Below are 25,386 nucleotides of genomic sequence, written 5' to 3' on the forward strand. Positions count from 1 at the left end.
CAAAGCCCATCCAAAATTTTCTCTCTTCAGATAACTGGACCACAAAGCAAGTGACAGGCCAGGAATTTTGGCCGAAGCCTAACTTTGGGCTTCATGGTTGAATAGAACTATAAAAATCTGTGTTTGTAGTTTTTCGTAGCTGCCTACCTTGAGCACCAATGTACGTTTTGTACATTTCCCATGTCCCAATGATGAGGATGGGATCGTGCACGCCGATGAAGCAGTTTGCATGCTTCCATTCGGAACCACAGATGACACTGGTTTCCGACACTCCTCCAGTCATGGGAAAGAGATCCTTTGCAGTTTTTCCTTAGGAGCCCTTTCCGCTTTTTCTGTCATTCTGGGTAGATTCCATTCAACCCTTCCCCAAATCTGCTTGGCATTTAGGAACCTCCCCCCAGCAAGCAAGCAAGCAAGCAAATCAATCAATCAATCAATCAATCAATCAATCAATCAATCAATCAATCAATCAATCCCCTCCCCCCCAAACAATATTTTCCAAGACATCTCTCTGTGCTCATAAGGCTTGCCCTATTAAATTTGTTCCACCTATGGAGTCCGTGGAAAAGGATCCCTTCTTCTTAGGAACCATCCAATCTAGGTAGGCCCTTACTCCAAGCTAACATATTTTTCATCGAAAGCTGTATAGGGAGTCCAGTCTCTCCATGGGAAGAGACCCCCACCTCTTTCCCCAGGAGTGGTTGCTGTTTCCTGCTTTTATCTGCATGGCTGCTATGGAGAGTCCCCTTCTGGGCAATGCATCTAACTTGGTGTTGCTTCTCCGCTTTCCCCTTCTTTTCCTTGCGTGAGCTGCTTTCGCCATTCCATCTCCTGCTTCGGAAATGTGGCATGCAGGCGCCCGAGCAGAAAACGGAGGAGCAGTCTTTGAGCTTGCACGAAAAAGGAGTAAATATTGTCTCCCTTCTCTTAGCCACGAAGCCAGAAGTTGGCGAGCTAACGGTTTCGGGCATTACCCCGGGAAGCTTCAACCTCTCCTGGACAACCACCGGTGGAGACTTCGAGATCTTTACCATAGAGATTATTGATTCCAACAGGTTGCCAGAACCCATGGTGTACAATGTCTCCGGCGATTCGAGGAGCGCTCATATCTCAGGGCTGTCCCCTCAAACCGATTTCATTATCTACCTCTACGGAATTGCTCATGGCTTCCGTTCTCAGACATTAAGTGCTGCTGTGACTACAGGTACATGTTCCCATCTCGTATGCTAACAAATCGGCTGTTCTTTCCTTGCAGGGCCGCCTCATAGCTATTCATTTCCTTCCGCTCTTATGTTGCCTTCTAGCAAAGTGTGGCTCTGAAGCTACCCTTCCAGGAAAGAGGACCACATCTGGAACTTCTTATGTTGTGGTGGGAGGAGGAGGAGGTGAACGGGGATCACGTGACTCAAGTACACAAACCTTGGCATGATGTAGACTCTGAATGGGATGACTGCCGCTGGTTTTGATTGTTTGGTGGGGAGGACAGTAGGCTTAGTGGCTCACTGGGATTCAAGACACTGCTCTTAGATGCTTCCAAGATCAAACGGAACCTTTTTTATTCTAGGTTGTTTTGTTTTGTTTTAATTTCCCCTCTGGAAGATCATGGGAGATCTGAGGATCTCAAACACAGCCTGGGAGGTGTATGTACGCCATTATGTACACATACACCAGGATGAAGTATATATAGCGGACAGAGAGAATGTTCTCCTTCTGTTTCTCAAACATTGGTAGTAGCTACACTTCACCATCTGGAATCCACTTTAAGTGCCATGACCTCATAATGTGGAATGCTGGGACTTGTAGTTTGAGGAGGGACCTAGACCTCTCTACCAAAGAGCGCTCATGCATGGCTCTAAACTACAGCAGAAAAGTCTAAGGACGTCACCAAATTAGAGAGGAAATGTTGGCTTTCCAAGTAGTTTGAACCTATGATCCCATACAGTTAATCATTCATGATGTAGATGATGGGAAATGTAGGCCAAAAAAAATCTGGAGAGCCAAACATTCATTAGCCCAGACACAGATCATTGGTCTGATCCAGCAGGATAATTCTCAAATCCTACCGACTTGAGAACAGAATGTTCATACAACATGAGCACGTCTAGGAGACTAAGCCATATCCTTCCCTGATAGTTTTCCTACCTTTCCATGGTACTGAGTGGGATTCAAGGACATGAGACCTGCAGTAGAAGCAACAAAGCAAGAAAAAGACCAACCCAGAGTCTCAAAGGGTCTCTGTCCAAAACATTGTCTTTGCGTAGAGTCTGCGAGAGAATGACACTAACTAGAGGCTGGAGAGGGTGGCATTACCATGGTGCCAATGATGAGAAGGACCTGGTTCCAGGTTGGTCAACCATGTAACAGCAGAAGGACCTATAACAGGGTCTCCAGGGAATATCTCAAAGTACGGGCAAGAAATTCACCTGCAAATGGCTTGGCCTTGATTACCAACTAGGGAGAAGAGAACTGACCATGAGTGGCTTCTGCACAGATCTCCACTGCAATGAATTGTGAATGAGTATTGTTTAATTAAAACTGACACTCTGCACAATTACTGTGTTTTTCTGTGTATAAGACTATACTTTTGTCTTAAATCTTTAGACTAAAAATTGAGGGTCGTCTTATACATGGAAGTTAGCTGAGGAGAGAACAAAAACAAGTGGAGGGGAAAGCAGGGATCAAAGCGATTCTGCAGGGCTTTGATCCCTTTCCCCTTACACTTGCTAAGCCCCACTTAGATTTCTTAATTTTGGATTAGAAAAGTGGGGGGCGTCTTATACATGGGGGCATCTTATACATGGAAAAATCAAATAAACAAAACCCCAAACCCCAGGACTTAACTTTGGTAGGGGGTCCCAAAAAGCTTACTTCCTCAGCTTCTCTTATCATAGGGTTGGACAGAAGGTGGAAAAGGACATCCTGGCAGGTCTCCAGGCATTTTTGAGGGGATGATCAAGGGTTCCTGAGTCCCAGGGTTTTAACAACTGTGACAACAAGGTGCGAAAATTAGGCTGTTGTGAGGTCACAAAGGCCTGGGAGGTGGAAAATTGCAGTATGTGAAAGGATCTGGGCATGGATTTCAGTTCTGGTGCTGAAAAAAATAATGCTTGGGTTGATGATGTTCTCAGAGCCAACCTTTATTCCTGGATTCTCTGTCCATCTTACTGAACTTCTCTTTTGAGGGTAGGTGCTAGATCTCATGGTTTTTCCAATAAAAACAAGGTCAGTTTCACATCTGTTGTATTTAGCTTTCAGGAGCTTTCCCAATGTTGATCCCAGCCCGTGTGTTTCTTTTTCTCTCCTCCTAGTAGCTGCACCTCTGCTTAGCAAACTCACAGTTTCAAACATGACCTCCAACGGCCTCTTGGTCACATGGGAAGCGCAGGACTTTGTGTTCGATCAGTTTCTCTTAGATGTTAGGAACACCAACGACCAGTCTCTGGACTTCCAGCAACACACAATACCGGGAGATGTACGGAGATACGTTCTCACCAATTTAAGGCCAGGCTCTAATTATAGCCTCCAGCTTCATGGCCTGGTTGATGGGAACGGTGGCCAGATTCTGACAGCTCTGGCAACTACAGGTACACAACTTTGAATGTTTCAATTTTTTTTCATAGAATTGCTTCAGCATTCAGTGCGATTTCCGCCAATGATCTCACCTCCATCCCATCTTGTTTTGAAACTAAAAAGGAGGCCTTGTTTCTTAGCTTGTGACAGAGAACAATCTTGTCATAGCCCCACAATTAAGGGAATTTAATGTCTGGAACCCATTTGTCTGGTTCTTTTATATATGCACACATTCAGATCCATGTCACCTTTCTTTCTTTCTTTCTTCTTGTGTGTATATATAGACACGCATCTGGCTACAACATATATATGTATATGTATGTAGTTGTTCCGCCTGATATCTTTCTGGAACATTTCTGAATCTGATCTACATTGGTTCTACTCCTCTCTCTCTCGTTGTGTTTCTGTTGTGTTGCCTGTTCTCTCTTCCTCATTCTGAACTCTTGGCGTCCAAGGTCCTCGACTGTCTGAGAGATGGTTCTTTTGCATGCAGTCTTTCATCACGGTCTACGCTGAAGAGCAAAGCTCTGTCGTTGAATTTGGAAGGATCTTGGTATTTGCATGACAACTTCCCAAAATCGTCTCATACGTCGTGAGGCCAAATCGGTAGCTGGAATGTCAAAGCAAAGCCCCTCTCTTGAGGTCCTACGTCTCTCCTTGATGACCATGTCTCAACTCCTGTGAGATGCCGGGAAGGTTTGCTAGCAGCTGCCATCCCCAACATACAAAGAACGTTCTCGATCTTGCCAGGCAAGATTCTCCCAACTTGCATTGCATGGAGGAACCCTTGTGATCTGAGGGCTCTGCCTGTTTCTGGATGTGAAAGCATGCTTTGAAAATGTCCACAGGGACCACCTTCTGCAGGGGAAACAATTTCTGACTTGCATGTAAGTCTGACAGCACCTTGTCTGTCACCTGTTCTGCTCTGTACTCCGTGCCATCCCCAGGGAACCATTTGTCTCATTTCATGGGTGGGAAGAAGCATCATGCTGATACTGCTTGTCACGATCTGGGATCATGAAGGCAGGGCAAGCATGAATCCTTAATTGGGGTCTTTCAAGCATCACTTACACCATGAGCATAAACAAAGCAGGGCCAAGCGGATGGCCTCTCTCATCTGCTGGCTGTCCTGCGCACAACCATCTCCTTTCCCAAATCATCTCCTCCATCGCTAAGTTACCTTGGAGAAGACAAGGCTCCTAGAGAGGAGGGGAGGACCCCAAGGGGCTGGGTGATTTTCAGCTCACCTCAGTACCCCCTTCAATGGCCATTGCAAGACGGGAGTTGACCGCACTGTGCTAAATGGGAAGGAACTGCATGCATTGACTTTCTGAGATCCTCCTCACGCCATAGCCAACTGAAGGTAAATCGAGGCGTGATCTGTGGACTCTTTTGTTAACTGCTGAAATGAGACCCCTCCGGTTGGCTTCCTGCCGCACAGCTTCCCACCAGCTGTTCTGACCTCTCTTTGCTTTGTGTTCTCTTTCTCCTTCAGAGGCCGACCCACAGCTGAGCACGCTTGCACTCACAAACGCTCAGGCCAGCGCCTTCAACCTCTCCTGGACCACCGGAGATGAACTTCTGGCCAAGCTGGCGGTCCATGCTGGAGGCTCTTTGCCACCACAAGAGCCTCAGAAGCTTGCAGGAACGGGAGATGTTCCCGACACTTTTGTGCCAGGCCCACTAGATTACACTGACTATGACATTAACGTTCAGGGAACAACCACGGGCGAGGGGCCCACGGAGCCCCTCATCCCTTTGGTGATGACAGGTATCCATTTCAAAGTGTTTTTCTTTTCATTTTTTCATTATGTCCGCCCCGATTTATCTCAGCTCTTTGCCCACCCAAGTATTAAAATCCAGCAATATGGGGGAGACAAGATGTCAACATCCAAAGTTGGCATCAAGAATTGTATGCTACTTAATTAATTAAATAGGGACGTGGTGGCGCTGCGGGCTAAACCGCAGAAGCCTTTGTGTGTTGCAGGGTCAGAAGACCAAGCAGTCATAAGATAGAATCCACGCGACGGAGTGAGCTCCCGTCGCTTTGTCCCAGCTCCTCGCCAACCTAGCAGTTTGAAAGCATGCAAATGCGAGTAGATAAATAGGTACCATCTTGGTGGGAAGGTAAACAGCGTTCCGAATCTAAGTCGCACTGGCCACGTGACAACGGAAATTGTCTTCAGACAAACGCTGGCTCTACGGCTTGGAAACGGGGATGAGCACCGCCCCCTAGAGTCGAACACGACTGACTAAAATGTCAAGGGGAACCTTTACCTAATTAATTAAACCACAGTTTAGCAATGGACAAGTTCAGATGTAATAATAATAATAATAATAATAATAATAATAATAATAATAATAATAATAATAATAATAATAATAATAATAATAATAATAATAATAATAATAATAATAATAATAATAATAATGATACAAACTGATAAACACCTTGAATATAACACACCAGACACAGTAGTAATAGAACGAAGAAATGTCTGGATCATTGACATTGCAATTCCAGGGGATGCCAGAGTTGAAAATAAAGAATCAGAAAACTATGTTTGGTGATCGAAACATCTCGCTTGTGGATAAAACACACTTCAGTGTCCCCGTAGTCCTTCGGGCTTTGGGAATATATCAAGAAACTTCACAAAGTATTATAAGCATTTGCAGATCTCAGAAATAACACCATCAGACCACAAAACCTGACAATATTAGGAGCTGCATACATATTGTGACAATATTTAACAGATACTTAGGTTTTTGGTTAAGACTTGTATCTGTTATATAATGCCAGTCAATGTTTTTATAATTTTGATTGACTGAGCCTGGTATTTTAATCATCATCTTAGAACTGTATAGCTGGAAGGGGCCCCATGGATCATCAAGTCCAGAGGGGAATCGAACTCCCAACCTCTGGCTCAGCAGCCAGAGACCCTAAACCACTGAGCTATCCAGCCAGCACTATCTGTGCATAAAGTGGGTTATTTATATGCTCCATGAGCCATATTCAGTATTCATGAATCCTATATATGATTCTTTGACAGTCAGTCCCACAGCATAATAATCACAAATCCTTCTCCCTGAAGCCAGTGGTATATCTTAAGATAGACATGCCACCACCTCTAACTCAACCTTTCCCCTTCTTTCAGAGACTTTACCCCCACTGGAAAACCTCACAGTCTCAAATATTAACCCCTATGGGTTTACCGTCTCCTGGATGGCATCCGAGAAAGCCTTTGACAGCTTTCTAGTCATCGTGGTGGATTCCGGCAAACTGCTGGACCCCCAAGAGTTCCTCCTCCCAGGAACCCAGCGTCAGCTCTCGCTTAGAGGTCTCATTACTGGGATTGGCTATGAAGTTATGCTTTATGGCTTTGCCCAAGGCCGGCAAACCAGGCCTTTAAGTGCTGTTGCTCTTACAGGTATATTTCATGCAACTGGAATGCTGTTCTTCTTGTCTTTCTTCTCTACTCACTCTTTTTTACTCTTCTGGAAGATCTTACATTCCATCTCCATTTGCCAAATAAAACCATGGCTTCCCTCATCACTAGCTACTCACACATCCACTAACGTGACCCCCTATCCTTCCCTTTTTCCTCCTACCTGGATGTTTATTTCCTGTCTTTCACAGGACAACAATTTAAAATGTGGTAGATGTTGTACAGGTATTGACTTATTCAAGTGCCTCCACCATCCCGTCCAAAGGGGGAGCGCTAATGTACCTGCATCCTATTAATCCCTGCTTAGTTATTCTACAAATTGCTCTCAGGAAGCAGCTTGTGTTGCAAACACAGGAGGAGGAGGAGAAGGAGAAGGAGGAGGAGGAGAAGAAAAGAAGAAGGAGAAGGAAGAGAAGGAGAAGAAGTACAAGAAGAAAAAGAGGAAGAAGTAGGAGAAGAAATAGGAGGAGAAGAAGAAGAAGAAGAAGAAGAAGAAGAAGAAGAAGAAGAAGAAGAACAAGAACAAGAACAAGAACAAGAAGAACAAGAACAAGAACAAGAACAAGAACAAGAACAAGAACTAGAAGAACTAGAAGAAGAACTAGAAGAAGAAGAACTAGAACTAGAAGAAGAAGAAGAAGAACTAGAACTAGAAGAAGAAGAAGAAGAACTAGAACTGGAAGAAGAAGAAGAAGAACTAGAAGAAGAAGAAGAAGAAGAAGAAGAAGAAGAAGAAGAAGAAGAAGAGGAAGAAGAAGAAGAAGAAGAAGAAGAAGAAGTAGTAGTAGTAGTAGTAATCTCCTAGCTCAACATTGGCCAAGCCCATCTCTGATTAACTTCAACATAGTTATATCTTCAGGTAGTCCAAGTCCAATTACAAGTTCCTTGTGGGTTACTTCAGTCTGCAAATAGATAGTACATGGTGAACTTTATGGTTAAACATGTGTTTATAGAGGGGTGATTCCCACTTCCAAGACCCATGATAAACCCATTGAACAACTTCAAGATCCACCACCATAGCGTCTCCGAATGACGCAGGGGCTTCAAAATGAGAAAGGAGATTGGTAATAGAAACTAATTAAGTGAACAAAGGAACGTCACATTTCTTGAGTATTCTTCAGTTGTGCAGATTCTAGGTGCAGACTCTGACTTGCGTATATATCCACACTTTTCATGATAACCCCCTCCATGGAAATATTGTGTCTTAACCCAGTTGCATGATTAGTTAGCCGTTCTCTCATCTTCCTTGCAGACCAAGAAATTCGGCTGCCTCAGAGTTCCTTGGAAATGTTTCATCCAGTGAATGTTCTGCCTTTCTTCTATAGTACTGAAGGCTCCATATCTAGTTTGTGTCCAGACAGTCTCTCACCTGCATATCAAAGAATCTGAGACCTTTCGGGAACACTTTGTACAGGCCACATCAAGTCTCAAAAGGCCAACATAATCACTGTCTCTTTTGATTTTGGAATTGGGATTGATTGCGTCTCCCTCGAGCTGTAGAGACGACAGCTCTAGAAGCCTCTGTGAGCAGGAGATCGTGTCTTTGTCATTGAGGGAAAAACCTACTTTTTTCATTCTGTGTGGTAGGACACACACCTTGCTACTTATTTGTTCCAGTGCTGTGGTTAGATGCTGCTCCATGGACCTCTTTCTGCCCCTAAGAGCACTAGAAGGTCCCTGCTGGATTAGACAAAAATGCCATCAAACTTCAGGATCTGTTTTTGTTCCGTAAGTGGCCTCTCATGGATACTTCCTCAGATAGGATGATTGTTTGACAGAGTGGGCAATGAGAAGGCTGCAGATCTTCCTTCACCCAGCACCATTGGCTATCTGGGCAAAGGAAGGTGGGACTTGTAGACCTGAAAGGCCAAACATTGCCCAGCACTGTTGCAGTGGTACTCTCTGATTGTTAGGATGATGAATTCCGCTGTGAGTAGACATTGGTGGATCTGTTCCCTCCTTGGTAAAAGTACCACTTAGAACTGAATTTCAGTCTGAGTTCCATCCTAGGGCTCGGTTCCACTGTGCACTTATTATTCCAGATACCCTTCCCTGTTTGTTTCGTACCTTAACTATGACACGAAATGCATGGGCTTCCCAACGACAGATGCAATAATGCAACAGCACTCCACTCAAAGTTGCCATTGCCCATGCTTTGGGTAGTGTGTCCTGTGTGAATTTTGACAGTGTGTGGTGTGGAGAAAACACAACTCTCTTTCAAGACCTCTTCACAGGTCTTATCTAAGGTCACTTGAGCAGGATGGCCCTCGTCCCCTCAGCTGGAATGGTAGCCAAGGGCATTTGTTTGCAATCTGATGAACTGTGTGGAAAGGGGGCATTGTCAGTTTGACTGGGATATTTAAATGCAGGCCACAGATCTGGGACGTTTCTCAGAAGATGTGAAAGAAAGCACTGCTCTGACAGATCAAAGGAGCTTGGGGAAGGGGTAATGGGAGCTCGTTACAACAGTTTAGCTTATGCTTGTCAAATAAAGTTAGTAGAAAGCGAAGTAGCTCTGATGGAAGACAGCGAACGGATGAACATCAAGCTTACTACCAGCATGTTTAATATTGCATGGCGGGGGGATATGGTCTGTTCGTTTGTACCTCATTGCTGCTTTTGAGTTCTTGAAGAATGACATCACCTCCACTGACATTTTTGGTTGGGAACTTCTCTTGCTCATAACCTTTGGATGCATTTTTTTCTCCCTCCTTTCGGATAGCCCACTGGTCTTTTCTACTGCCTTGAACCTGTGACTGGAACCTTCACCTCCTAACCTGACTAGGGGTTGATCCCCCCTGCCTTGGACTTTTTCTTCCTTCTCTGTCTTCATTTTTCCAAAGGAAACTAAAAGCTCTGTTCCCCTCCTCCTCTTGTGTTCCTTCTTCCTTTATTTTTTGTTCAATTTCTGTTTACAGAAGCTGAGCCCGAGGTGGACAACCTGCTGGTGTCTGATGCCACCCGTGATGGTTTCCGCCTGTCCTGGACGGCGGACGACGGCGCCTTTGACAGTTTTGTTCTTAAAATCAGGGATACCCACAGGCCGTCCGATCCTCTGGAGTTCATTGTACCAGGCCACGAGCGCACCCATGACATCACTGGGTTGAGAGAAGGCACAGAGTATTACATTGATCTCTATGGGGTGACCAGCGGACGGCGCTCTCAGCCTATAAACACAATTGCTACAACAGGTATTGTCCACGTCTCGCATGAGAAGAAGAAGAGGCATGGTTCACCTTCGTCTCTGTGTGTATGTGTGCACTTGTGTGTGTCTCTGTGTTTGTCACACTTCCCTTCACTAAATAATGTGGAAGACCGTTCACAGATAACGTTCTCTGTGGAAACACTATCTATGGAAAAGAATGATGCATGCTTTGGTTGTCCTTCACATGCATAACCCCACTTCTCCTTTTTTTCCATCATGAAAGACCAGCTTGTTTTCTCAAGTAGTCTAAACTAGCTCCACTCAAGCACAAGGTCATAGAAGACTGTAGGTTTAGCACATTTTTTGCAGATGTGCTCCCTCCAGTGGTGAAAGTTATCTGACTGTCATCTTGATTTTTCTTTCCAAAGTACCTTACGTTGAGATTGGTTTGCTTTCCGATTGGGAGATAAACACAGGCTTTGTTTATGAGTCCACTTGCTGAGATGCCGTCCTCTGAGGAAGATGAAACGTAGTCATCATTAACAACACTCATTCCATGTAGCATCGAGTTTTGTTTCCCACCTCTAATCTTCTAATCTCCAACCTGGGGTCCCCACATGTGTTTGGACTAAAAGTCCCAGAAACTTTCACCACTGGTCTTGGTGGCCAGGATCTCTGGGAGCTGTAACTCAGGAACATCTGAGGACCCAAGGTTGGGAGGAACTGTTCTAAAGATATTGAAAAGTATGAAAATAGGTAACAGGTTAACTTCCGTCAACCCAATGTGAAATACCTGTTCATCAAACCCTTTCCGATTCATTTGCCTTCAGATCGACCCATCCCAAAGGGGCATCTCTCTAAGACTAACTTGTCAGGCAGCATCTCTCTTGTTGGTGATGATGACTGAAGGACCTCCTTCCACCAGGATGTTGCTGATGATGACTGAAGGACCTCCTTCCATAAGGCCCTTTGTGTTGTTGTTGTTGTTTAGTCTTTTTCCAGGGTGTGGGGGGGGTAGATTTAGGAACTGTAGACATACTTTATAACTCTGTTTGTAATAAGACAAAGTCCATTAGAATCTCCAAGAAAAACTCACAAAACAAACTCTTTTACAGCTCTAACCAGCCCGGAGCCTCCACAAAGCCCAAGAAAAAAGAAAATAAATGAATTAATGCAACTATCTTTTAATTAAATGCCCTAAGGCTTTTTTTTTGATCATAATGAAATGTTTTCCAAAGCCATAGAATGAGGTAGAGGAAGGATTCGGGATTGTCTGGTTGTACAAAAGTTACAAGAAAAGTTGCTGGGGTGGTACGGGCCAGCCCTGCTATTAGGAATGGTGCTCTGGTAGGCAGTGAATATTTGGCATAAAAAGGGAGCAAATGGCTAATTGTTGATATATTATGCATTTTTTATGTAAGAGAAGGAAGAAGTGGTGGAACGTATTGCCTTGAGTCTCAACATAATTTGATAAGGCTTAGGTACTATGCATTTGAAGCTGAAAGGGAGCCCATTTCCTCACCGTGTCAGGCAGCAAAATATTCTGGCTGGGTTGAAGGAAGGAAGGAAGGAAGGAAGGAAGGAAGGAAGGAAGGAAGGAAGGAAGGAAGGAAGGAAGGAAGGAAGGAAGGAAGGAAGGAAGGAAGGAAGGAAGGAAGGAAGGAAGGAAGGAAGGAAGGAAGGAAGGAAGGAAGGAGCTGATGCTGAATGGAAGGAAAGGAGGAAGGAGTTAGAGACGTGGTGGGTGCAAAATTTATTTGGGATGCCGACAAAGACATGGGTTCATCTATGCAGGTTTTCTCCTGCTTTCCGAATCAGCCAGTTGACTGCAACTGGCACGTGTCCATCGATGCTTTTAATGTGGTTTGCTTCTGGTGTTTGTCTCCCATTTGCTAATGGACTTCTCTTGTGTGGGCTGTTTATTTATTTTCATTTCTTAAAGTCCGAATTGTTTTCATTGCCACTGAGGGGAGGAAAGGAAACTATTTACAGAGAAAAGGCAGAATGTCCATGTTGGGATGCCAGATTCTCCCCTGGTGCTGGAGAGACATCCTCGGTCTTCACAATGAGTTTCTCCGCAACAAGTTCCAAATCAGAGTCGCTACAAGAAAAACCCTCTTAGCTTAAAGCTTGTAGACTCGTACGGCTTTGATTTGGGTGGTTTTTTTCACATCATCTGCAAGTATGCATGCAAGGAGGAGAAGGGGACAGCAGCCCCTACAAAAAAAAACCTGGAAGATAAACATCAGTTTATTTTTCATAGAAGAAGACCTAGAGCTTCTAAATGTTACTTTGGGGTTATGACACATGGCTGTGGATTCTGGGTTGTGTAGCCCAATTGTCTGTAAATTCTGGGGAGGAAGAGTAGACTCATGAAACAAACCCTTGCACATCACTTGGATGATCAAAACTGATGATGATGATGATGATGATGATGATGATGATGATGATGATGATGATGATGATGATGATGATGATGATGATGATGATGATGATGATGATGATGCATCAAGACAATTCAGGCTTATGGTGACCCTTTAAAGGGTTTTCTAGGTAAATGTGGTTTTCCTGTCCCTTCTTCTGGAGGTGCCTGGGTTACCTCTGTGCAACTTGCCCAAGGCCACCCGGGCTGGCTCTTCCCCCAGGAGGCACGCAGTGCAGGATTTGAACTTCTAGCCTCTGGCTGTGCAGCCAGGAGACCTCAACCATTGAGGAATCAGCCCAAACCATACCTTCCTAGCCTAACACCATGCCATTGGGTCTGCAGTGTTTGTCCTCATCTGGTCCATCTTTTGGCTGTTCATCAAGATTCTTTGAGTTGTACTTACAAGGTGTGTGTGTGTAAGAGAGAGAGAGAGAGAGAGACTTTGGATAAGACTGCAAGGTGACTGTCCAAATCAAAACCTGGATTGGACACCCAGATTCTACGGAACTTTCCATTCCTGTCGTAACACTGGACCTGAATATCTACTGTAATTTTGGCTGCTGGATTGCAAAAGGGAGACCAAATGCATGGTGTGTGTGTCTGTGTTTTTCCCCCTCTTCCTCCCTCTGGCTTGGCTGATAAAGCCACATGTTAACTCCTCCTTTCTCTTTGTGTCTTTCTTCTTGGCTAGCGATGGGTGCTCCCAAGGAAATCACTTTCTCAGATATTACTGAAAACTCAGCCGTGGTCAGCTGGACCCCCCCACGGACACGGGTGGATAGTTACCGGATTACTTACGTCCCAGTGACTGGAGGTAAGGGCGCCACTGTTGCTGAGTCAGGATTTGAACCCAGGACTCCTGAGTCCTAGTCCAACACACTCTCTTTTTTAACATGCAGTTGGAGGGGAGAATGGAGGGGGAAACTGAAAGATATGTAGTTGGAGAAACTGAGGGGGGAAAATCATTTATGCACATTTGTTTATTAAGATCTTGAACAAGAAGCACGGTCATGTAACTCTCTAATGGTCTCCAGATGTTCTTGGACTAAAACTTCCAGAAGCCTTCACCACTAGCTATGCCGGGCAGGATTTTTTGGGAATTGTAGGCCAAGAACATCCAGGGACCCACAGCTGGGGGCTAGTGGTCTACTCCACAATTTGGTGTCCAACTGATCGAAACCTCTGGAAGGCTCTCTCTTTTGGTATTTGAACCTCTGGCCCCCTATGCATCCCAGCTTATGTCCATTCCAGGTCCTCCCAATGCTGTGACCGTAGACGGAAGCAAAAGCCGAACTAGGCTGGTGAAACTGGTCCCCGGCGTGGAGTACATTGTCAGTATCATCTCGGTCAAAGGATTTGAAGAAAGTGACCCTGTTTCCGGATCGCTGACCACAGGTACGCGCAGGGACTCGACGGGCGGCGATCGGGCTGCCCCATCTGCCTGTTGCAACGCACAAAAGTTCCTGCCCCAAGGAGCTTACAAAGTAGAAAAGGAAATAAAAGGGAGGGAGGGGCTGGCAAAGACTAGCTCTTGGTGAGATGGATTCAGTCACACACCGTTTGCTTGGGTGGGGGGTATTCTGTGCCATCAAGGTGGAATCAACTTACCGTATTTTTCGCACCATAAGACGCACTTTTTCCCCACAAAACAGGGAACGAAGAAAACAGATTATATTTTCCTGTTTTCTTCTCCTAAAAAATTGGTGCGTCTTATGGAAAGGTGCGTCTTATGGAGCGAAAAATACGGTAGATCAACTCTAACCGGGCTTCCAAAGTAAGCAAGGTGTTTAAGGAGTAGTTTGGCCAGCTCCACTTCCTCAGTAACTTTCCTCTCCTCCAGAGTCCTCGTCTGTCACTCTATCCACAAAGGAATCCCCAGTGTGGTGTCGTTCATTTGGTAGAAATAGGCGAATGGGTCCCTTTTGGTTTCTAGCGGTTTCTCGTTTTTGCATCCGTAGGCTCTTTTCGACTTGTACGCACATCCGTTTGCAGGAAAAGCCTGCACCAACATTTTCATTTCTGTTCCCCTGCAGAGTGTACATTTTGAACAAACATTCTGTGTGGCCAGCTTTCTGCTAATATTTCCCTTCCCCCAATCTATACAGTAGTTAGTCTCCATATAATACAGATTGGGCAGTACAGTCATGACGGCTGCTCCACAGTGTGGGTCTTTAAAGACTCGGAGCACTGGAAGGGGTTGTGTAATTGTTTTATTTTTTTAAAATCACCCTTTCGTCCAGGGCCAGCTCCGGCTTTGTTTCTGAAGGAGACAAGAGAGTAGTTTTGCACAAAGAGCAATTTGTGCAAATGAAGAGGGGGAAATGCTGGTCCTTGTCTCATTTTCACATGGAGCTGAGACATCCCAGGGGGCTTGACCATTCTTCATTGAGGTGCCTTGTCAAGTTGAAACAAGAGACCACAAAAAGGGGGTATATGTGAATTTGCACCGTTAGTAATCCAGTCTTCAAGAGTCACCCAGCTGGCAACCAAATTTATCCATTACACCATGCCTGCTGCTCTCCTAACTGTTGTTTTGGTCCTCTCCCAACCTAACGTTAAAATGTCTCTTTGAAGACTCACTCATGAACAATAAAACTTGTGTGTTGGCCTATGCTGGTATTTGAGGGGGCCCTGGTTCTTTGTACTTGACGCCACCCAACACAGAAATGCAACTAGCAAGGACCTCTCTTGAATGTTGACCCTTAGGATGAAAGCAGTGTCTCCTTCAAGTAGGGTGTGGGAATTGAAGGTTTGTGCCAAGGGGTTCAAATAGGGGTTCAAAGGAAGGGAGATATGTGGCTGATGATTGAAGAGAGAAAGGAATTTCCAAGTGATTAAGGATGGGGCAGCAAGGGAGAAAGGATGAAATCATCTGAAGGAGCAGAAGACCTTTGGATGGCGGGTATTCAAGTAGAACAAAACCAAATAAAGTGACTTACATTGCATGATCTTCCTTTGATATATCACAGAAGAACCTCTGGAGACCCAGATATTGAGAGAAGGTCACCATTGTGAAGTGTCATGATTTCTGCCCGCTCTTGTATCTCTTCGCTCTCCTTTTCCAAAATTCCAGACAAGGTTTTCTCCAACATTTTTCTGGGACTGGAATGGAGAGGGGAGAAATGTACTCTGACAGAGATGGATAAGGTTCAAATCTCGATGCCTCAGCCAACGGTCTCTCCTAACTCTGCAATAGAATACTGTATAATCGGTGCTTTGCTTGGGTTTGACGTGTTTTTGAAGTCCACCATGACCTCCATAAATGACCTCCCATTCCCACAATGATAATAAGTCTTCCAAATCTTCAGCGGGCTGAGTGCCTGTTATTTGTGTCCTCTTGAACTTTTGGACAGTTAAGAAAGAAAAATAAACGAGGTGTTATGGATCTATTTTCCCAAGTGGAAAGTTGGGAAATGATGAACTGAACCGTCAGAGGATGCCAATCAATCACTATGAGACGAGCAGTACTTTCATGTTATCTATTACATTTGCTGCAGAGGGAAGTGCAGAAGAAGCTAAGTTCTTGACACTTGTAGAACACAGAACGTGGACAACTCCCTGTGTCTTGTGTGGCTGTTCTAGCCAATAAATACTCCTTGGGCCAAAATGCATGTGATGCTCAAAACACAGTGTAAATGAGAAATGGGGATGAACCTCCCCCTTCCCACTGCCCCTGTTGCCTCTCTACTTCGTCCTGCTGCCTCTGCCACTGGTGCTGCCATCTTTGCCAATCAGCTGTTTGGCAGGCCCATAGACAGAGAGAACAAACTAGGCTGCCGGAATGGAAACTGCCATTCTGGCAGCCTAGCCGTTCCTCTCTGTCTATGCCCCCAAGGAACCGCTGCTGTGCGGGGGCATAGGCAGAAAGGGAAGCTGCTTTTCTGGAACAACGAATGGACAAGTAAAAAACTGGGTCTCTGGAATTGATGAATATGAAGTGACGAATATTCAACGCATCAATGATTTCCTATAAATATCATGATTCATTTTTTTATTCATCCCCATGTCTAGTGTAGATCATTGTTTGTCTCATCTTTGCATACAAGGTCAAGACATGCAAACCTTTTCTCCTAACTCTTTGAAAGGAGGAGATGCTTCCTAACTCTCTCGTGTTTTGAGCAAAAATGACACAGAAATTCAACCCCCCGAACTTGGTTTCATTGACTTTGATTGATCCTAAGCACTGAATGGCTTATTTGTATCTTTTTTAACAATCAACCCAAAAAATGGCCTCCAAATACTCTGTGGTTGCCCACCTTGATTTGCATAGTAGGTGCAAATGTGTTTGCCTTGAGAGTAAGGCACACAAAAGACAGTTCCTTCACACCACAATATGGCTGTTTTTGTTTTGTTTTGTTTTGTTTGTTTGTTTGTTTTGCTGGTTTTGTTGCTCAAAACATACTGGGTATGTTTTGAGCAACACCCACTGTTTCTGGTTTTTCTGCTTTATTATGACATATCCTATCCATCTGTGTTTCTTCAGCTTTGGACAGTCCCTCAGGACTAAGGGCAGTGAACATCACAGATTCTGAAGCATTAGCTGTGTGGCAGCCAGCAATAGCTGCCGTGGATGAGTATGTGATCACCTACGTTACTGAGGGTGGTAAGTAGCAGTAACCACTGTGTTCAGCTGAAAGTTGAAATGCTCATATGGCTTACTTGGGTGTTTTTAGGGTGACCACCAAGCAGAGCAAAGAGCCAGAGTCATTCATGGGGAGAGCAGAACCCTCCTTGTGTTAAATCATGAGGTTCAGCATGTTGAAGTGAAAAAGGTGAGATGCAATTAGAGGAGGGGAAAAGAAACCAAAAACATCAATACCTTTTAAGGAAGTCACTGAGCGAGTGGCAAAGGAGATGGCCTGACAGTTACATATACAAACACACACAATCAATGCCCAAGTCCTCTTTTACATGTACCAGTCACCAAACACTGAAGAGGGTCTCTGAGCAAGGTCACCAGGCTGTGGCAGTAATCCTTTGCATAATTTTTCCCCTTCAGTGTGACATTCAATTGGGGTATTGCATTGCCTGGATTTTATACTCCAGCCCCCCCTTCTTCTTTTAAAAAACTTAAGTCACACAACTGTGACAAAGTGTGAGGGTGTGTGTATGCCTGCATTCTTATCTGGGCTTTGAGTGCCTAGACACGAACTTCACTTTGAGATGTTAGGATGTCTCTTTTTTCTCCCCCATGGTTGCTCTGGCATCACTGCCAACGTTCAAAATAGCTGTCTCCCAAGTGAAAAATTTGTGAATTCTGGGAAATGTTTATCTTTAAAAGAAAAGAAAAAAATCACTCTTCTTTAACTGTATTGCCTAGTGCTCCTTGTCTACATGGATCACTGTACATTCACCAGTGGCAACAACACAAGATGAAAGTAATTCGTTCCACGAGAAGTGCTGTCTTGCGAAAAAATCATCTTGCGAAAAGTGGTTTCCCATAGGAATGCATTGCAATGCATTCCTATGGGAACCTCGAAAGACGGATTAATTTTTTTCATCTTGCGAGGCATCGGTCTCGAGAGAGAAGAGAGAAACTGTCTTGCGAAGCACGGCCATAGAAGAAACTGTTTTGCACGGCCATAGAAGAAACTGTTTTGCACCATAGTGATCACAAAAACCAATCGTCTTGCGGGTTTTTCGTCCCGGAAGGCATTCGTCTTGCGAGGAACCACCGTAGTTTGCAAATGGAGTGACTCCATAAGCCACTTATTCAATGCACTCAAAGCTTCTCAGCTGCTCATTTATCCAAGCACTGTTCTTTGTTGTTTAGAACGAGAAGTGACTCAGAGTGTCTCTGGCAATACCGTTGAATATGACCTCACTGGCCTCCGTCCAGCTTCTGAATACACACTCAGGATTTACGCCACTAAGGGGCCACAGAAAAGCAGCATTATCTCCACCAAATTCACCACAGGTATGCTGGTCAGGGTGTTGGGGGCTTTGGGGGGGTCTTTTGGCCTACGGTAAGTTTCAAAATAAATTCCTCTTGCGATCGAGAATAGGCAGGATGGTCGAAGATGGCCATATCTCCAGCAGAGTTGGTCCTTTTTGCATGACTGCATTACCAAGTCTGCTTCCAGGGCAAGAGAGAGCCCCAAAAGGAATCACAAAGGTGGAAGTCGATGACTAAAGACACCTGATGCCGAGGCATGGCCATCCCTTGTCAATTTAAGCACCTCCAACAGAGGGCAGTCCATCACCTTTCAAAGGGTCGCTCGTATGATCCAGAACCCCAACATTCTGGGGTTCTGGTGGTGTATGAACAATACATCCATGCAAAATGCTTTCCAAGTCATTGTTCCCAGTGTGGAGATAATAAATAGCATATTTTTCTGTGTATAAGACTATATTTTTGTCTAAAATCTTTAGACTAAAAATTGAGGGTTGTCTTGTACATGGAAGTAAGTTGAGGCGAGAACAAAAATAAGTGGAGGAGAAAGCAGGGATCAAAGTGATCCTACAGGGCTTTGATCCCTGCTTTCCCCTCCACTTGCTAAGCCCCATTTAAATTTCTTAATATTTGGTTAGAAAAGTGGGGGCGTCTTATACATGGGGGTGTCTTATACATGGAAAAATTCCGTAATTATTGTGTGCCGTCAAGTCAGTGCTGACGTCTGCTGACCCTTTCCAGGGTTTTCAAGGCAGAGAATACTCAGAAGTGATTTCCCATCCCCTTCCTCTGGGACTTTGTGCAGCTGGCCCAAGGCTACCCAGGCTGGCTCTTCTCCCAAGAGGCCCAGAGGGGGAATCAAATTCCCGTCCTCTCGGTCCACAGCCAGAGACCTAACTCACATTTAATTTTAATTTTTAAGAAGAAATAACTCACATTTAACAAAACCTACTATCTGCTTTGGTTTCCTCTTCGTTGGCCACCCTGCCCAGTCGGTCCTGATCAGGAAGTGGCAGCCAACCGCAAGCATCGGTTAGCTCATCGCCTGTGTGTGATTTGTCCCAATGCTCCTCTATGCTATTACTTTTCTGCTAGGCATCGATGCACCAAGGGATCTGACTGCCACGGATGTTCAGTCCGAAACAGCACTGCTGACATGGAAACGTCCTCGGGCCCCTGTCACAGGCTACCTCCTGATCTATGAATCAGCTGATGGCAAAGTCAAGGTAAATGTTTGGTCCCAGGTGGCAGCTTGCAGGGAAAAGCCCATCGCCCACTGCGGATGGGGGGGTTGTGGATAGGGGTCCATAGGACCGGTGTTCAACATTTCCCAATAGACTGGGGGGGGGGAATATTCTCTGAAGTCTTGGAGAAGACCCTAAAAGTCACTGTGGACCAGTGTTGGTGGATGGTGTTCTGTGGGGGAGAATGAATCTCTTGCAGACTATAGATCAAACTATCCAAGATTCCCAATTTATTTGGGGAACAAGGTCCAGCAGCTGTAGAGTTTGGGCTCAAAGCCGGAATGGGTTCACATTTGTGGTCCACACTCCACTGGGGTCCCCCTCAAAGGAGGCATGCGTGCCTTCCAGATGTTGAGCTAGGACTGCCATAATCCCTCATCATCCGCTGTCAAGAAGCAACGGGAGCTTCAATCACACAGTGACTGATTAAGCTGCGGAGCCACTGGGCTTGCCGATCGGAAGATTGGCAGTTTGAATCCGCGACGGGGTGAGCTCCTGTGGCTTGTCCCAGCTCCTGCCAGTTCAAAAGCATGGAAATGTGAGTGGATGAGTGCATACTATCTTGATGGGAATGTAATGATGCTCCATGTCTAACAAAGCCAGCCACGCAACCATGGAAAGTGTCTACAGACAAAGGCCGGCTCTTCGGCTTACAAACAGGGATGAGAACCAGCCCTTAGAGTTGGACACAACTGGGCTTAATCGCCAAGGGGAACCTTTGCCTTTATCTTGCTAAGAAGATATCCAATTTACTAGAAGAAAATCCCCTCTCTTTAATTAATGCAGCCGCATTAAAGGGATCGGCTGATGAGGAATAAGTCTAAATATTTAATGCACTGCATGCATGCAATAGCGCACAACTATAGCGCAAGTGTCAACCATGTCCGTGTCTGCCCCCACCCTGCTTTCTAGCCCCGCTACATGAGCATTATCCTATGAGGCATTCATTTGTGGTCACCCAACTCCTGCCTCTAATGGGAAGGTAGCGGGGGAAGCATCTATCGGGAACAGGGAATGGCCTCATCAATCACTGAAACTGTTTTCTTAACGGATTTCTTATGAATCATCCATCCAAGGCACCCAGATCTTTAAAAAATGGAAGAGCTGTTTTCTAACGCCACGCGGCTCTTCTGCAAAAAGGGGGTCCCCTGCCACTGACTTTTCCGCCCTTCTCCAGGAAGTGATCTTGGGGCCCGAGTCAACGTCGTACAGCTTGTCCGACTTGAGTGCGTCCACACAATACGTAGCGAAGCTGCAAGCGCTGAACCAGGGCCTGAGAAGCAAAATCATCCAAACTGTTTTCACCACAAGTAAGACATAACACAGGAGGGATCGGAGTGGTGGTGGGTTTGTTTGTTTGTTTGCTTGTTTTAGCAATCCCTGCCGTGATTCGTTGCAAGACCTTGCTGCATTTTAAGTATGGTGCCCAATCCTGGTTGGCCCAACCGAGAAAGGATCTAGCAGAGTAAGAAGAGGGGGATGGACTTGATGGCCTTACAGGGCCCCTTCCAACTTCATTAGTCTATGATTCTATGACAAGAGTTAGTATGGAACCCAAAATCGGCTCAGTTCTCATGGCCCGGTTAGCCTTGGCTTGGCTTTTGTCTACAGAGGAGAACAACCAAGGGCAGAGACAGGTTCCTGGGGACCTTGGAATCCTATAGGATGTCAGTTCCTATCGGGTCTTGCCAGCATGCCCAGTGGTCAAGGCTGGTGGTGGTTCAGTCCAACACCTTCTCAAAGGCCTTCTGTTTTCCCCTCCTGAGCTTAGGGGACAAACAGGAAAGGTGAGGGAGGCGGAAGAGGTGCAGTGAATTAGACCAACGACCCGAGGAGGTCCTCGAGGCTGCCTTTTTTTGCAAAAACAAAACCACAAGTACCCAAACATTGATGCTTGGCTCACTGCCTGCCCTTCTCTGCAGCTGGGCTTCTGTATCCCTACCCCCGAGATTGTTCCCAAGCGTTACTGAACGGAGAAACATCCTCTGGCCTTTACACCATTTATGTGAATGGAAACCGGTCACAGCCTGCGGAAGTGTACTGTGACATGACTTCGGACGGTGGTGGATGGATTGTGAGTATCTCTTCTTTTATTTACCGATTGTTAAGGATACATCTGCAAGCCAGCAGAAGGAGCCAGTGCCTCAAGGGTTATCAAGTCCTTTTTTCCCCACACCATCTTGGTTCTCTTTTACCTTCAATCCATTCTCTCTCTCTCTCTCTCTCTCTCTCTCACACACACACACACACACACACACACACCCCTTAGCCCTTTGCTCTTTTTATTTCCCGCTAGTCTTTCCCTCTCTTTAACCCACTGCTCCTTCAGTCTTTTGTACACTGTTCAGACACAAGGCCCCTCCCTCCTGCCCTTCTGTTTTGAAAGAATTCAGGGACCCTGAAGAGGAAAGCACCACATGAAACTGCCTTGAGGTCCTCTGGAAAATGAACATACCAGCTTCCTCTCTTTTGTTTAGGAAAGGTCTGGGGAGATGCCTTGTGACTGCCACCTAGTGACTAAGAAATGTATTTCAGTCCATGAGCAGATTTCAAGAAACTAAAATGTATTAATCAATGGCTTTTTGGGGTGCCTCCAGGTGTTCCTAAGAAGGCAGGATGGATCAGAAGATTTCTACAGGAACTGGAGGACATATGAGGCTGGATTTGGAAACCCCAGGGGAGAATTTTGGCTGGGTAAGTGGGTACTGGAGGTCATCTGCCATTTGCACATGGCCAACAAAAAGTGGAGGTACATGGGAGGAATTTGGCCAAAACCTTGACATCAGATAGGATTGCTGTTCTGAGTAATTCTACTCTCAGGTGCTTCATGCTTTATCAAAGAGGAGTCACACTTTCATTGTTAGAAACCAAAAGGTCTGAAGCTCTTTAACATGGGAACGTGTCGTTCTCTTGGGGCTAGTGTTATAAAAAGTGTGATCAAGTGTAATATGGCTTCATGGCTGGAAGATGTGTGCACGATAGCCACTTAGCTTTTGATTGCCCTCTGTGCTCCGCAGGTCTGGACAAGCTTCACAAAATCACTTCCCAGGGCCAATATGAGTTGCGGGTTGATCTGCGCGACCACGGAGAAACTGCGTATGCCCTCTATGACAGGTTTACGGTGGGAGACGCCAGGACTCGCTACCGGGTGAAAGTTGACGGCTACAGTGGCACGGCAGGTATGCGTTTGCTGATTGATCTGAAAGACTCAACACAAAAGGAAAGGGTGATCGGGAAGGAAGAGAAGAGCAAACGTGGGCACCAGTGGAAAAGGTCTTATGAGGACCATCTAGAAAAGATACAAGAGAAGAGGAACTCAAAGTGGGTGGTGTCAAAAACAACAGTTGACTTACCTTCCCATGGTCTCTGTTCTACAACCCATTGGAATGGCTGCTGCCAAGTGATGGGCAGAGGAATGAATTATGGGATGGAACTCTTAGGATTGTTTCGGAGGCATCTCATCCCTATCCACACCTCTGTTCGCATTTGTGCCCACGAAGCTTCTTGATGTTCCTCCACTTCCTTTTGTTTCAGCTCACAAATATGGATCAGAAGGGGGTGGGAGGGATGGCAGGTCCACAAGGCACATCCAGCCACCCAAGGCTATTTCTCCCCCCCACTTCTACCCAGCCAAATACCCGGTGGAGAATCACATTGTGACATTTCAGTGGTACCTCAGAAAGGCCCTTGAAAACCAGCACAAAATTATTCCTTTATAGGGTTTCTAGTGGTTTGCCACCAAATTTCAGCAACGTGGCAACAGTGACCGTGGGCGGCAGTCTGTGGTGATTACTGTTCTCTACTGGATCCAATGAAGTTGCCCTCTCCAGAAAGCCACTCGTGCTATTGGTTACTTCATGACAGCCAGGTTGCCATTACCTCTATCCTCTGACTGCACACGTAATGTCTTGTGTTGTGCCCTATTAACACATTGCATTGTCATTATACACGGCGTCATTCTTACAACAAACCACAAAGATGCAGGAAATTATTACCTTATTTTTCTGTGTATAAGACGGCCCCATGTATAAGACACCCCCCACTTTTCTAATCCAAAATTAAGAAATCTAAGTGGGGATTAGCAAGTGTAGGGGGGAAGGGATCAAAGTGCTGCAGGATCGCTTTGATCCCTGCTTTCCCCTCCACTTGTTTTTCTTCTCTCCTCAGCTTACTTCTGTGTATAAGACGACCCTCAATTTTTAGTCTAAAGATTTTAGACAAAAGTATAGTCTTATACACAGAAAAATATGGTATTTGGTCCCCTCTAGTGCTCAAATCTGATACCACATCTTAAAAATAAAAAAAGTATTTGAATATTTGAAAACAATTGATTCATTAAGCCTAAAAAGTAATTTGTAACTACTAGTTTCCCTGTTTACCATCCCAAAAGTAATCAGTTACAGATAGCTATGTTACTTGTAACTAGTTCCTTCCCAGTTCTGAGTTTTCCTTACATAGAGCTTTGTTTTCTGCAAGGGCTCAGTATAACCCTGCTCTGCTGAGCTGTTTCCATTTTCAGTCCACGCCACTTCGAGTTTCATGCCTCTCTTTATGGCAAGCTTTTCCTGGAATGTAAACGAACAGATTCAGCTCAGCAATGTCTCCTTTGAAGCTCTAACTACCTGTCATGAATGTGCTTTATAAGAGTGAGTGCAGCAGGGCCTTCGATGCCAAGAATGTGCTTAGCTGGCTTCTCTCTTGGCAATCTGTACCCAGTGTGAAGAAGTCTGGAAAATATTGTCAAAGACAGCCTGTGCTTTGTCATGAGAGCAGACGGCCAGATTCTGCTGGAACATTGGCTAGACTGAGTTAAACTGGGTCCTCAACAAAGTTTGGAACTAATTAGATTAAAATTATCAGTTAGTTACAGTCTTTCACATAATAACAATTCCAAGTTTCCCAACATAGTTACTGTCAGAGTTTGGATTTTAAAAAGGAACAGAGAATTTGGTGGCACTTTAAAGATTAACTCTTTTAGCATAAGATATTGTGGGCTGTAAGTTTTTTTTTTCCCAGATGCATAGGAGTCAGTTTACGACATAGACATTTTACAAGGGTGCGGATGAGAGGAATGTAAAACGTGTGGCCTAGTACTGGGTGGGGTGTTGAATTTGTTGATAGGATCAAATCTGAAACTTCACAGGAGCTTTCCGATACTCTTAAGCGTACCCCCAAAATAGATTCCCCCTAGTGGCCAATGTTGATATTACATCTCGGAAATATTTACACAAAGACGAGAGCTAAGACACGTTCACCCCAGAGTTTTTAAATCGTTTTAACCCATGGTTTGAACTGTTCCAAAAAAATGACCCAGGTTGTTAAGTTGCTGTTGTTGTCTAACCCCCCACCATGCAGGTGATTCCATGACCTACCACAACGGGCGATCCTTCTCCACTTATGACAAAGACAACGACTCGGCTATCACAAACTGTGCTTTATCATACAAAGGAGCTTTCTGGTACAAGAACTGCCACAGAGTCAACCTGATGGGTAGATATGGAGACAACAACCACAGCCAGGCAAGTTGTTCTACCAGTACTATTACTACTACAACTACTATTACTATGTGTTTTTTCTCCCCTTTTTTCCCACCTCCTCCTTCTTTTCCTTCTCCTCCTCCATTTTTTCTTTTGGTCCTCATCCTCTTCCTGATCAGAGCCATA

General features: G+C 45.1%; 1 protein-coding gene and 1 long non-coding RNA gene across 2 annotated transcripts in view; both read left to right on the forward strand.

Annotated features, from left to right (window-relative positions):
• Positions 1-25,386, forward strand: part of TNC (tenascin C) — a 66,107-nt gene that overhangs the window by 39,248 nt on the left and 1,473 nt on the right. The window contains 15 exon segments of the mRNA XM_072984546.2: positions 932-1,204; positions 3,312-3,584; positions 5,066-5,341; positions 6,726-6,998; positions 9,935-10,207; positions 13,278-13,400; positions 13,838-13,981; positions 17,070-17,189; positions 18,360-18,503; positions 19,575-19,705; positions 20,901-21,033; positions 21,646-21,797; positions 22,321-22,417; positions 22,741-22,902; positions 25,079-25,242. Coding sequence (XP_072840647.2) covers positions 932-1,204; positions 3,312-3,584; positions 5,066-5,341; positions 6,726-6,998; positions 9,935-10,207; positions 13,278-13,400; positions 13,838-13,981; positions 17,070-17,189; positions 18,360-18,503; positions 19,575-19,705; positions 20,901-21,033; positions 21,646-21,797; positions 22,321-22,417; positions 22,741-22,902; positions 25,079-25,242 — 2,738 coding nt within the window.
• LOC144585148 (uncharacterized) lies at positions 7,586-8,674 on the forward strand. Its single transcript, XR_013539662.1, has 2 exons — positions 7,586-7,875; positions 8,055-8,674. It is a non-coding gene; the product is annotated as an uncharacterized LOC144585148 (long non-coding RNA).

The sequence above is a fragment of the Pogona vitticeps genome, chromosome ZW-PAR, assembly GCF_051106095.1.
Source record: "Pogona vitticeps strain Pit_001003342236 chromosome ZW-PAR, PviZW2.1, whole genome shotgun sequence".
In the NCBI taxonomy this organism is placed as follows: Eukaryota; Metazoa; Chordata; class Lepidosauria; order Squamata; family Agamidae; genus Pogona; species Pogona vitticeps.